This window comes from Equus quagga, chromosome 7, assembly GCF_021613505.1.
Source record: "Equus quagga isolate Etosha38 chromosome 7, UCLA_HA_Equagga_1.0, whole genome shotgun sequence".
Taxonomy (NCBI): domain Eukaryota; kingdom Metazoa; phylum Chordata; class Mammalia; order Perissodactyla; family Equidae; genus Equus; species Equus quagga.
The window spans coordinates 85,738,042-85,751,054 of NC_060273.1; the positions used below are offsets into that span (position 1 = coordinate 85,738,042).

A 13,013-nucleotide genomic window follows, 5' to 3' on the forward strand; every position below is an offset into this window, starting at 1 on the left:
GAACATGTCAAAATTTATGGGATTCAACTAAAGCATATTAGAGGGAAATTTATACCACCTTTCTGAGAAAAGAAGAATGTCAATTCAGTTATCTGAAGTTTCCATCTTAAGAATAAAAGCAAAGTAAGCTCAAAACAAACACAAGTACAGTTCAAGTAGAAATCAAGTAGAAATAAAAACCAGAAAAACGTTAGGAGAAAAATAAAATGGAGAGTTGATTCTTTGAAAAGGTCAAGAAAATTGATAAACCATGAGTTAGGCTGACCATTTAAACAAGAGAACACACAGATTACCAAAATCAGGCATGAAAGAGGGGATGTTACTATCCTGCAGAAATTAAAAGTATTACTAGGGAATTTTATGAGCTGCTTTATAGCAATAAATTGGGCAAATCTTACGAAGATGTGCGTTACCCTAAATAGACTAAAAAAGAAATGGAAACTTTAAATATACTTATAAAAAGTAAAGAAATTAAGGTAATAATTAAGTATATTCCCACAAAGAAAAGCCTAAGCCCACAGGGGTTTACTGCTAAGTGTTTTCAAATATTTAAAGAAGCATTGTTACATATCCTGTACAAACTCTTTTGGAAAAACTACTACTACGACTAGTCTACTGAGGGAACACTTTCAACCTATTTTATAAGTCCAGTATTACTCTGATACCGACACCAGACAAAGACATCACAAGAAAACTACAAATTCTCTCTCATGAATGTACATGCAGAAACTGTTGCAAACCAAAATAACAGCAAACCAAATCTAGGAATATATTGAAAGTATTAAACATTGTGACCAAGTTGGGGCTATCCTAGGAACGCAAGGAGGGTTAGCATCCATAGATAATATACTCTTGGTAAAATAATGGACACAACCTACATAATCCTTTCAATAAATACAGAGAAAAACATTTGACAAGATCCTAAACCTGTTTATGATAAAATCTTTGAACATCTAGACATACAGAAGGAAACGTCTATTACTATGAGAATTTTACACTTTCCATTTTTGCATTGATACATTTCTAAATAATTTTTGTGAATGGTGTTATATAAGATCTTTGTTTTCTGTATTGATACCTGGTGGTTTTATCACCATTTATAGAAAATATTATTTTTTCCCTCTTTGAATTCCCTTGGCACTTTTGTTAAAAATCAGTTGAACATATATATATAGGTCTCATTTTGTTCTCTCTATCCTGTTTCATTGATATATAAGTTGATTTGATGCCATACCATTTTGAGTATGCTAGCTTTATAGTTTATCTTGACATCTGATAATATAAAATATTCCAATTTGTTTTCCAAAATTGTTTAAGCTATTTTAGGTTCTTTACATTCCATGTAAATTTTAGAATCATTATGTCAGTTTCTCTGAGGCAGCTTTCTGACTGCTTTGAATCCATAGAACAATTCAATCCAAAAACAGGATATATCTCACTGTATTTGGGTCATCTTTAATTTCTCTTGGCAATGTTTTGTAAGTTTTTTTAATTTGTAGTTTTCTAAGAGTCTACATATTTTGATAAATTTGTCACTTAAGTGTTTCCTGTTTTTAGTGGGATTAAATGATTTTTTTTGATTGTTGCTGATATATAATAAGACAATTGATTCTAGGGTATTGAGCTTGTATCCTGCAATCTTGCTAACTTCACTTAATTCTGGTAGCTTTTTACAAAACAGAATTCATAGAATTTACTTAATACAATCCTGTCATTTACAGTTGAAACATTTGTCCTACCTTTCTTATGTAAACTGTTGTTCCAGGAACGCAAATAGTTTATGAAGGAGTATGTTTGTTTATATAGGAATGACAGAATTAGAAAATGCCTTTTTCAATAGCCCTGTTAACGCTTTAGATCTAGGCAGTGATCAGAAATGGAAGCTAAAACTAATAGGTGAAAAATTGAGAGGAAATTTTATAATCATATATCAAGTTGACACTGTCTGAAGCCACTCACCAATTTTAACACTACTAAAAAATGGTACAACTAGATATTATGTATCTGTATATGTGATGTGATAAAACATTCCACTAGCTCTTTTTTTATAGCTTCTGTTTCTCTTTATCATGTTCATATTTATCTCTACTTTCTTGAACATATGGAGTGCATGTAGAAATAGCCATTTTAATGTTCTTGTCTGTTCATTCCCTCACTACTGGCAGTTCTGGGTCTGTTTTTATTGATTGGTTTTTCTCTTGGTTATGGATCATGTTTTCCTGTTTTTTTGCATGCCTGTTTTTTATTTTAATTGTGAATTTTATGTTGCTGGGTTCCAGCTTTAGTTGTATTTCTTTAGGATAGCATTGGACTTTCTTCTAACATGCAGTTTAGCTACTGGGATCCATGTGATCATTTTGAGTCTTATTATTATATTTATTTGATCAAGTCCAGCACGTTTTTAGTGTGGGACTATGTATCACATTACTAAGGCAATACATTTCTGAGGACCCTGCCCAATGCTCCATCTATTATGTGGTCTTTCCACTCTGGCTTTTAGTTGGTTTGTTCTCACATATTCATAGTATCGACCCAAAGACTCAAGAGAATCTTTCTGAAAATCACCACACTGCTCACTCCTTTCCTGTACTCTGCCCTGTAAATTTTAAGGATTTTCCCCATTACCCACGCCCCAAAACTGTCTCTGTCTCTTCAATTCAATAAGATTGTCAGGCTCTCATAGGCTTCTCCCTTCTTGCATTGTAGCATAGAGGTTGCCTGTAGGTAGTAAAATGGGATATTGTATGGGTCATCTTAGTTTTTAAATTTTCTTTCTGAGGGATCACAGCCCTGTCCTGCCTGTTTTCCAATGTCTTGAAACTGTTGTTTTATGTATTTTCTCTGATTTTCTAGTTTTTTCAGGTGGGAGAGTAAATCTATTCCCCATTACTTCATCTTGAATAAAAGCAATCTCTTAAAAATTTGCTTTTAATTATTTTATGTATTAGATGATATGAGAGTTTGTTTTGGGAAACACAAACAAAAATCCACTTCTACTTAAGAAAAAACAAGTGATTTTTTTGTTATATACAAAAATAATTTCATTTGGATTTTGGTTAGGATTTTGTTGTAAACTAATATTTGTATATAACCTTATACTTTCTAGAGAATTGATATTTTTATAACATTGAACTGCTTCATAAGAGTACACGATATATCGCCTTTATTCAAGCCCTATTTCTAGTCCATTAATAAAATTGTATAGTTTTTTATAAATGACTGTTATATATGGCTTTACTCTTTATTAGGTGTGTTAATTCAACTTATTGTTTGATGTTCAAAATTCGAGATTAGGCAGGTATCTTTTATAGTCAATTTTAGAGACTAAAGGAAGAAATTTTAAAAGAATTTTCACACAGAACTGCATTGAGATCATTTACTATATCTGGGCAAGTAAAAGGGAAATACTGTGTTTTGCTTTTTTTTTTTTTTTTAAGAAAACCTTATTTTATTAATACAGGTGTTAGGATCATAATTTCTTGGTTAACATCTAGGGATTTTTGGGTTGTTGTTCATTATTTTCCTATATTGATATATTTTGTTTGTAACCTTTGCTAAAGAAATTGTTTTTCTGTTTTTGTAGTTTTGGTAAGCAGTTTGGAGGAAAAAGAGGATGTGATTGTCTTGTGTTAGAGCCTTCAGAAATGATTGTGGTAAGAACTTTAAAGAATGCTGAATTGTTTTTTGAAATGCTTCAGTTTCAACTTTAAATGTAGTAGGCTTTTAAATACTCAAGGACGTTCCATTACTGTGACTTTTTAAGCATTTTACTGAATAGCATCAGAACCATGTGCCCAGTTTGATACATTTTCATCTACTTTAATTTTTTTCTGATTCTTGAGAGAATTTGAAACATGATACAATTATATAGAACATGTTCCACATTTGCTCATTTCTTTTACTACTTCTATCAGAAGTTTTAAATAAAGGCTTTTTAAAAAGGCACCCTGATTTTTCAAGTGTTTTCTCTTTTCCTATTCAATTTAGTTAATAATCTTTGAGCATCCATATTCTGTGCCTTGAACTTGAGGGAAAGAGATAGGAAAAAAGAGACACAATTTTATCTAAGTAAGAAATAGTTTAGTTCTTAATATTTTTAAGAGTGTATTTAAGAAATAATTCTTTACTTTTTCCTGAGAAAGCTAAGGTAGTTGATGTAACTTTAGAAAATCTGCCTTTTTTGTTTTTTTTAAGCAATAGAAGAATCAAGAACATAGCTCTCTTTTACCTTGTTCTGAGATGACCTTACTAGAAAATAGCTTATCCTGAATGGACTCATTGTCCTACTAGCATCTCATGTAGATGATCATGTCATTTGATTTGATTTAAACTATTGAGAAGGGAGGTTGAATTCTTAATGAAGCGTTTTAATGTCAGGGCTCCAAACTAAACCACTTTTCCACTTCATGGTGCTGCAGTTAGATTGACATCTTCAAGCAGTTTCTGTTTTCTCTTCCTCAAACTTGATCATCTACATTTTCATGAACTCAATGTCCTAAATTTCATATAAACAACTGGATTTTAGCTCCTAAAAGGTGAAGATTATGTCTATTCAGTTGATGTCTTCCATAATATTGCACAGTGCTGCCTGCATTGTAAACATTCAGTAGATGTTGCTTGAACTCATTTGTTTAAGGCTTGGACTATGTACTTTATGTTTATTTTCTTTAAGTATTGGTGTACATGGAATATCTATTAAGGCCTGAGAACTCTCTTTTAAATAAATGTGTTGAGGGACATGGCAAGAAAACTGCCTCAGGCAGTACTGGTTTTCTCATTTCATTGTCACGATGTATTTTGTATTTCTCATACTTTCTGGGAAAAGAATTGTGTGTTTACGGCAGTGTTCTCATATGCATCGTTGTTTTGTTTTATTGTGGTAAAGTACACTTAACATAAAGTTCACTATCTTAACCATTTTAAGGTGTGGTTCAGTGTATTAAATTATTTAATTAATTATTAAATTAATTTTCCCTTTAAATTAAAGGGAAAGCTTTTTCCTTGCCCCAAATCTGGAGTCAGCCTTTTATCTAAGGAGATCTGCCTGCTTTTAGTGGAGAATTGTTTTTAGAAACCACAATCTGGCTGCCAAGTTGTTTTCTTTGCACCAGGTGCCTCATTGCTTATAGGCCCTCTCAGTGAACATTGCTAGAAAAGGTATGTCTGAGTGTATGTATGCACACACACTTACATATACACGTCTGCATTTATTTCTTTATATCTGTATGTCTATGTTGAAAACCCAGAGTGTATTCTGGCTGTCCCTTTTTGCTTATTTGTGCTTCCTTTCTCTAACAGGGAGAAACATAGTTTCTGTTATCATCAATATGTTTACTTACATATAGGGGAGTTTAAGAATTGCTTGCCCTAACATTGTAGAAAGTGCTACTAGCTAGAGTAGTAACATACACATATACATGTATTTTAAATGTACAATTTGTTGGGATTTTACAAATGTATATCCCTGATAACTCACCTCCCTATTGAAATATAAAATATTTTTATCACCCACTCTATAAAGTAAGGAAATATGCAGAGAATTATAGAGACCTGGCAAAAGGACAGAGGAGCCAGACTGAAGGGACTGCCGTTGGCCAAATCTGGGACAATTTGAGTATCCAAATAAAAATTCGTAGTAATTGATGGTACCTCATGTATAATATAAGAATTTATATTGGGGCTGGCCCCGTGGCTGAGTGGTTAAGTTCGCGCACTCCGCTGCAGGCGGCCCAGTGTTTCGTTGGTTCGAATCCTGGGCACAGACATGGCACTGCTCATCAAACCACGCTGAGGCAGTGTCCCACATACCACCATTAGAAGGACCCACAATGAAGAATATACAACTATGTACCGGGGGACTTTGGGGAGAAAAAGGATAAAATAAAATCTTTAAAAAAAAAAGAATTTATAAATCCTACTGATATGAATGAGTGAATGAACAAATGAATGAGGGAGAAGGGAAAGTTCCTCCTGATAGTCGAATGTCAGCCAGTAAATCTAGGAGGAATGATTAAGTTAGAATATCATTAATGAACGCTAAAACTTGTGGCTGATGTTTGGTGAGAAATAGAATACTTACATAGTCTCAGAGTATCTCCCCACAAATCATTTATGAAGGGAAAAATAACCAAATTTCAGATGGGGAAACCTGGAGGATACCACTATACCCAAAATTATCATTACCACCATCAATATGGGCACAAACTGATGTTTTACTGCTCGTCATATGATCCACTGAGGACAAAACATCACCTGTATGATATATTCCTGCCAGAAATGCATACCTGAATCTAATCATTAGGAAATATCAGACAAATCAAATTGAAGACATTCTACAAATTGACTGGCTTATACTCTTTAAATATCCCAATGTCAGTGAACACAGAAAAACTGAGGAACTGTTCTAAATTAAAGGAGAAAAAAAAGAGATATAACTAAATACAGTGCTTGATCCTGTATTAAATTGGGGGCCAGGGAAGTTGCTATAAATGATGTTGTTGGCACAATTGATGAAATTTGAATATGGAATATAGATTAGATAATAGTGAATTTCCTGATTTTGATAACTACTCGGGTTATGTAAGACAAAGTCCTTGTTCTTAGGAAATAAATATTGACATATTTCAAGGTCAAGAAATGCTCTGTCTTCAGTTTATATTCACATATTTCAGAAAAAAATTTGCATTTGTGTATATAAAATTTAAAAATGGCCAAAAAGTCACATCAAGTATATATAGTTAGGTTTGGTAATTTTTAAATTTCACTACTGCATTTTATTGATGAGCAGTATAGTGAAAAATGCTTTGAGTTATAGGAGAAAATAATCCAAAATAATAGTAAGATTCTTACTTCTGAGATTTCTGAAGGATTTATTGTTGTTTCATCATATTAATGAATCTTCAATTTTTTTTTTTTTGGTTTTTCACCATTGTTATCTTTTGAAGTACAAAACTGTATTGAACGTTTTGTACCAGTACAGATCTTTTGTACTGCTGTGTATTTTTTAGATGAAATTATTTAGAATTCATAAAAATGCTTGGTCCGAGTGTATATTCTTAAAAGTACACGTTTACTATTTTGATAAGTTCCATCATATGGTTTTATTATGTATGTGTTTGTACAAATTTGAATAAATCCACTGGTGATTGTGAATGCCTGTTACTGAACACCTTCATGATCACCTAATAAATTAATCATGTAATTTGACACGTTATAAGGAAATCTCCCTGTTTTAACTTACTTCTGTGTATTCTCATATGCTTTATGGGGGATTTGTTTTTCTTCTTATTCATATCTCTTGCCAATTTTTCTACTTGGATTATTTGTTTTATTGTTTATTCATAAGTTCTTTCTCTTACTAAGTAAATGAGCCTTTTGTTTATAAGCGGCTGTAAATTTATCAATTTTTAACTTTATATCTAAAATGAGTTTCTTTATATCTAAAATGAGTTTTATCAGTTAATTTTTCCTTTGAACTATTGAGATTTATTCCTCTTCTGACTTTTTGGTTTGAGGTCATGCTTATTTAGAAAGACTTTCCCCATGACAAGATTATTGACCTTTTAAGCTGTATTGCTTTATAGAATTTTACTAGTCCATTATTTTCATTTAACTTGTAAGTCTCACCTGTTAAGCGTAGCTGAAGACAATGGTAATCACTTGACTACCTGTCTCCCAGTGTTTCCTCCAAAAACAATGCAGAATTACAAGCGAGGGAAAAGAAATATACACATAAACCGTGCTTACAGCATAACTTGAAGACAGAATGTTCAAACTTGAAAATAATTGTAAATAACAAGACAGAAACCGCCAATTCCCAGCATGTGATCTCTCACACTCTGTCTCTACTCTCAACCCTCAGCAAGACTTTGTGCTGAGCAAAGGCTGACCAAGCAGATCTGCAGAAAACACAGAAGATGGAAGCTAGTAAGTGGAAGTACAGTTGACCTGTACTGCCAGAAAGACTAACTCCACACTAAGTTTAAAATTGTGTGTGTGAGTATGTGTATGATAGATCAGAATAAGGACTACAGGGAAATTATTTAAAATTATGAGTGATTTGCACAATTGGCCCTCTAAATTAGTCTTCTGAACATGTAGATTCAGGGTTAAGACAGAAGGTAAAAAGGAAACAAGCTCGCTTTGGTATTTAAGTGCTGATGAAAAAAGGAAGCACGTGGGGAAGTTTTAGGTTGCTGCAAGACAAAGTAAAAACAAAATCAAGATCTTAAAATCCCTCCTCCCACCAGCAAAACAAAAAGAACAAACAAGTATCCTAAAATATCTGGACTTCAAAGTCTGACAAAAGAGGGTGCTATTAAACTAGGAATCTTGTAAAACATCCTAATACCACAAAAAGATAAAAAGGGAAGATTAATAAATCCATATATAGCTGTAACAAAAATATAAGAAAATGAGATTCATTACATATCACCTGGGGAAAATTCCTCCCCACCTCAGAAAAGAACAGTGCAGATGAAAACTGTGACACACTGCAGGCAGAGTTGGTATATTCAATCAAGCTTTTGAGGATATGTAAAAAACATGTAGAATCAGAAATTCAAACACCAAAAAGAAGTAGGCCAACAAAGGGAGGGGGGTAGTAAAAAGGGTATTAACTCAGTAAAGAAATGGAATACAATGGAAAAAAATTGTCTTAGAAACAAATAAATTACAAGCTGCCCCAGGTGAAATAGACTCAAATGAAAATTTAATAAGGTGTATTGAAGAAAGGCAAGAAAAGAACCAAGTGAATGAAAATGACACAAAGAATTAAATAAAATGTGTCGAGGTACTGTATTGCATACTTGAAAGTTGCTAACAGAACAGATCTTAAACATTCTCACCACAAAAATGAAATGGTAATTATGTGATGTAATGGTAGTGTTAACTAAGGCTATGGTGGTAATCATTTTCCAATATTTACATGTATCAAATCAACCCATTGTACACCTTAAACTTACACAATGTTATATGTGAGTTATATCTCAAAGTGAGGGAAAAAACAAGTTTCAGAGAAAATAGTGGAAATTAAAAACAGGCAATGAAGGAATAACATTCATCATTTTAGAGTCCCAGGAAAGAAAAATCAATGGAAAAGACCTAATATTTATAACTATATCAAAAGAAAATTCTCCAGATATTGAGAGAGATTGGAATCTATATATTGAAAGGGTCCACTGGGTACTGGGAGAATTAGCCCAGAATGATCATCTCCAAGACATTTCCTAGTAAAACTGTTAGTTTTCAAAGATAAAAATCCTCATTGCCTCCAGGCAAAAGCATTACAGAACTTGAAAAGGCAAAAGAATTGCACTGGTTCAGATGCTTTAAAGTCCACTGAGGCAGCTAAAGCAAGGCAACGGTGGAGCAGCATTTAAAAAAAAGAAAACTCAAAGTAGTATGAACCAAGGATTTTATATTCAGCTACACTGTCTTTCAGATATCAAAGTTAGGGAAAAACAGTTTTTAACATATAAGAACTTAGGGAATTATGCACTGATAAGCTGTTTTTAAGGAATCTACTAGAAAATCTTTTATCCAACTGAGAGAGAACTGGGAAAAGCTCAGCAAAAGAAGTGATGATGGGCATTTAAAATATATAAATGTACTGCTAAGACTAAAACAAAAGTAGAGATGTGAGGGGAAGACTATCGTACATATATGTTGTGACAAAGCAGAAATAATGCAACTAAAAACGGAGTGAAAAGAATAAGCCTGTTGTCTATTTCATAAACAATAGGTGAGAGAGTTAAAATATGAATAAAAACTCCTTGACTAGATAGTATCAGGTCTGGTATTTGATTTTACTACATTTACAAACTAATACTTATTTCATGGATGCTGGCAGAAGACACAAGACTCTTGGGTCAGAGAAAAAGAACTTTATTACTCACAGCGTAGCAAGCAGCATAATCATTAGCTTGTTTCTGTAGGTTCCCCTTGCTTCCCAAGTCCCATGGAGGCAATGCTGAATGGCTCAGCTGGATGCCATACTCTTAGTAGGTCTGCACTACAGCTAAGAAACACTGAGCTTGGGGAATATTCTACTTTTATCGTAAGCAAGCCTGCTCTTTTTCCAGCAGGAAACGTTACTTCATCATTCAGGATTGCTTGCTACAAACACAACTCTGAGAAATGGCCTAGTTAATGAGCAGCTAGGACTTTGCATTCTTGGCAAACTGAACAAACTGTGTAGAAGCATAAGAGGCCCAGTGAAAACTGTGTTTCTGAACAGATAGTAAAAAGGTAATGAGAAAACAGGCAGACAGTAGCAAGTGTTGGCAAAGATGTAGAGAAATTAAGGCCCTCATTGCTGGTGGAAATATAAAATGGCTTAGCTGCTTTGGAAAACAGCTTGACAGTTCTTCAAACAGTTAAAAGTTAGAATTAATTATATGACCCATCAGTTCCACTCCTAAGTATATACCCAAGAGAACTGAAAACATGTCCACATAAAATCTTACACATTAATGTTCATAGCATTGTTCATAATAGCTAAAATGTGGAAACAAACCAAATGTCCATTAACTTGATAGATGGATAAACAAATATGTCCATATGATGGAATATCATTCTGCAGTAGAAAAGAATCAGGTGTTAATACATGCTACAACATAGATGAACCTTGAAAACATTATTTTAAGTAAAGGAAGCCAGATACAAAAAGCCACATGTATGATTCGATTTATATGAAATCCAGAATAGAGAAATCTATAGATGAAAAGTAGGTGCTAATGGGTATGGGATTTCTTTTTGGCGTGATGAAAATGTTCTGGAAGTAGCTAGTGGTAACAGTTGCACTACTCTCTGAATATATCAAAAACCACTGAATTTTGAATTTTATGGTATGTGAATTATATCTCAAGAAATCGTATGAGAAAAATGAAAAGGGCATTTTAAAAGATTTAGGTACAAAATAACCATTAGAACAAAATACAGGTCTTCCTAAGTATTAAATATATATATATTTTTAGAGATTGGCACCTGAGCTAACATCTGTTGCCAATCTTCTTTTTTTTTTCTTTTCTTCTTCTTCTCTCCAAAGCCCCCCAGTACGTAGCTGAATATTCTAGTTGTAGGTTCTTCTGGCTCTCCTATGTGGGATGCCACCTCAGCATGGCATGATGAGCAGTCCATGTCCATGCCCAGGATCCAAACCAGCAAAACCCTGGGCTGCAAAAGCCGAGTACGCGAACTTAACTACTCAGCCACGTGGTTGACCCCTGAAAAAACTTTTTTTTATTAAAAAGCAAAGAATATGCATTTCATAGAGAAATAAATATAGCAAAACACACATAATTATAAAATGTTATAACAAAATCGAGACCAGAAATATTAGTCATACTAATAAATGTGAATGGGCTTCATCCACCTATTATAAGGAAAAGATTTCAATTTGGCTCACAAAAGAAGACCCAACTATATACTGTTTACAAGAGACACTCCAGTGATTCAGGAATGCTAAAAATAAAATGGTGAACAGTGGTATACTTGACAAATGAGAAAGATGGGGACAGGTATAGTAATCTAAATACCAAAGTAGAGTTCAAACCAAAAGCATTAACTGTGACATGGAAGGACATTTTTTAATGCTAAAACCCACAATTTACAGTGAAGATATAACATGAATATGCAGCAAAATACAGAGAAACCCTCTATGTAAGACAAAAACTACACTGGATTCCATGAAACCTAGAAATACATTACTAAATAGGAGAATTTAATCCTCTATCTTAGTACAAAATTGATGAAGGAGACAAAAAGGAGATAGAAGACCTAAACAACATAGACAGTAAGGTGGGTCTTATGAATATATGTTGAATTCTACAACATGATACTATACTATCTCACGTGCCTATGGCACATTCACAAAAATTGATCATGTATTCACCAAAAAAATCAGTAATTTCCATAAAGTAGATATAGTAAAAACACTTTCTGATTACATGCAATGAAGCTAAATTACTAATAAAAAAAATATAAGCTTTTTCACTTGAACAATTTTGAACCTTTCAACTTTTTGTGAAAGTATAAATACATAGTGAAATTACAGAATTTTGCAAAATAACAGCAGTGAAAATACACTGTGTTGGAATCTATGGAATACATCAAAAAGTGGTCCAAAACCAAAGAGGAAAAAAAAGACAGACAGTAGGAGAAAATTCTCAGGAGATCCAAATATCAAAGATAACATACACAAATTTTAAAATAGCTGATTTAGTATTTCAGGAATTTAGTGGACAGTTTCAGCAGAAGAAATTATAAAATGAAAGAATCAGTGCCAAATTCTACAGCTAGGAATTCCTATAACTGAAAATAAAACTTCAGTAGGTGGAATCAACAGAAGGTAAACTTGGCTGAATAGAGACTTAGGGAACTGAATGATAATCAGGAAGAAAATACACAGATGCAAGGAAAAATAAATAAAATACCTAGTGGAGGATAGGAGACAGACAATAGAGTGAAAAGGTCTTGCCTAAGTGTAATTGGAGTCAGATGAGGAGAGGAAAGAGAGAATGACAGAGTGTTAGAAGAGATAATGGCTGAGTTTTTCCCAAAACTATCAACAGATATTAACTCACAGATTTTAGAACTCTACAAACTCAAAGAGGGTATACAAAAAGACACTTCTGCATAAGCACATCATAGTAAAACTACTGAAAACCAAAAATAAAGTCAAAAACTAGTCAGAAAAATACCCACTACTTGAAAAGGAGTAACAATAAGACAGCAGTAATTTCACCCTCATTTGTTAAGGAGTTTAATGATTACGACACAGAAGCTAAGAAAATTTTTTGTCAGTAGGCAAAGACTCAGTTTACTGAAAGGGAGCTTTTCAGGGAGAAGAGGATCTCAGATGGAAGCACAGATATGTGGAAAGAAATAAAGATAGAAATATATAGAGAGGTACATCTAAATGAAAATTGACTATATAGACCAATAATAATGTTTTTTGGGCTTTAAGTAATAATGTCTTTTGGTACGTATCAATGAATATTGACTATATAAAC

General features: G+C 33.1%; 1 protein-coding gene across 4 annotated transcripts in view; it reads left to right on the forward strand.

Annotated features, from left to right (window-relative positions):
* Positions 1 to 13,013, forward strand: part of RAPGEF6 (Rap guanine nucleotide exchange factor 6) — a 199,898-nt gene that overhangs the window by 48,317 nt on the left and 138,568 nt on the right. For all 4 annotated transcript variants that reach the window (XM_046668271.1, XM_046668274.1, XM_046668272.1 and 1 more), the window contains exon 5: positions 3,584 to 3,653. In XM_046668271.1, the coding sequence (XP_046524227.1) occupies positions 3,584 to 3,653 (70 nt within the window). The remainder of the gene's footprint in view (positions 1 to 3,583; positions 3,654 to 13,013) is intronic.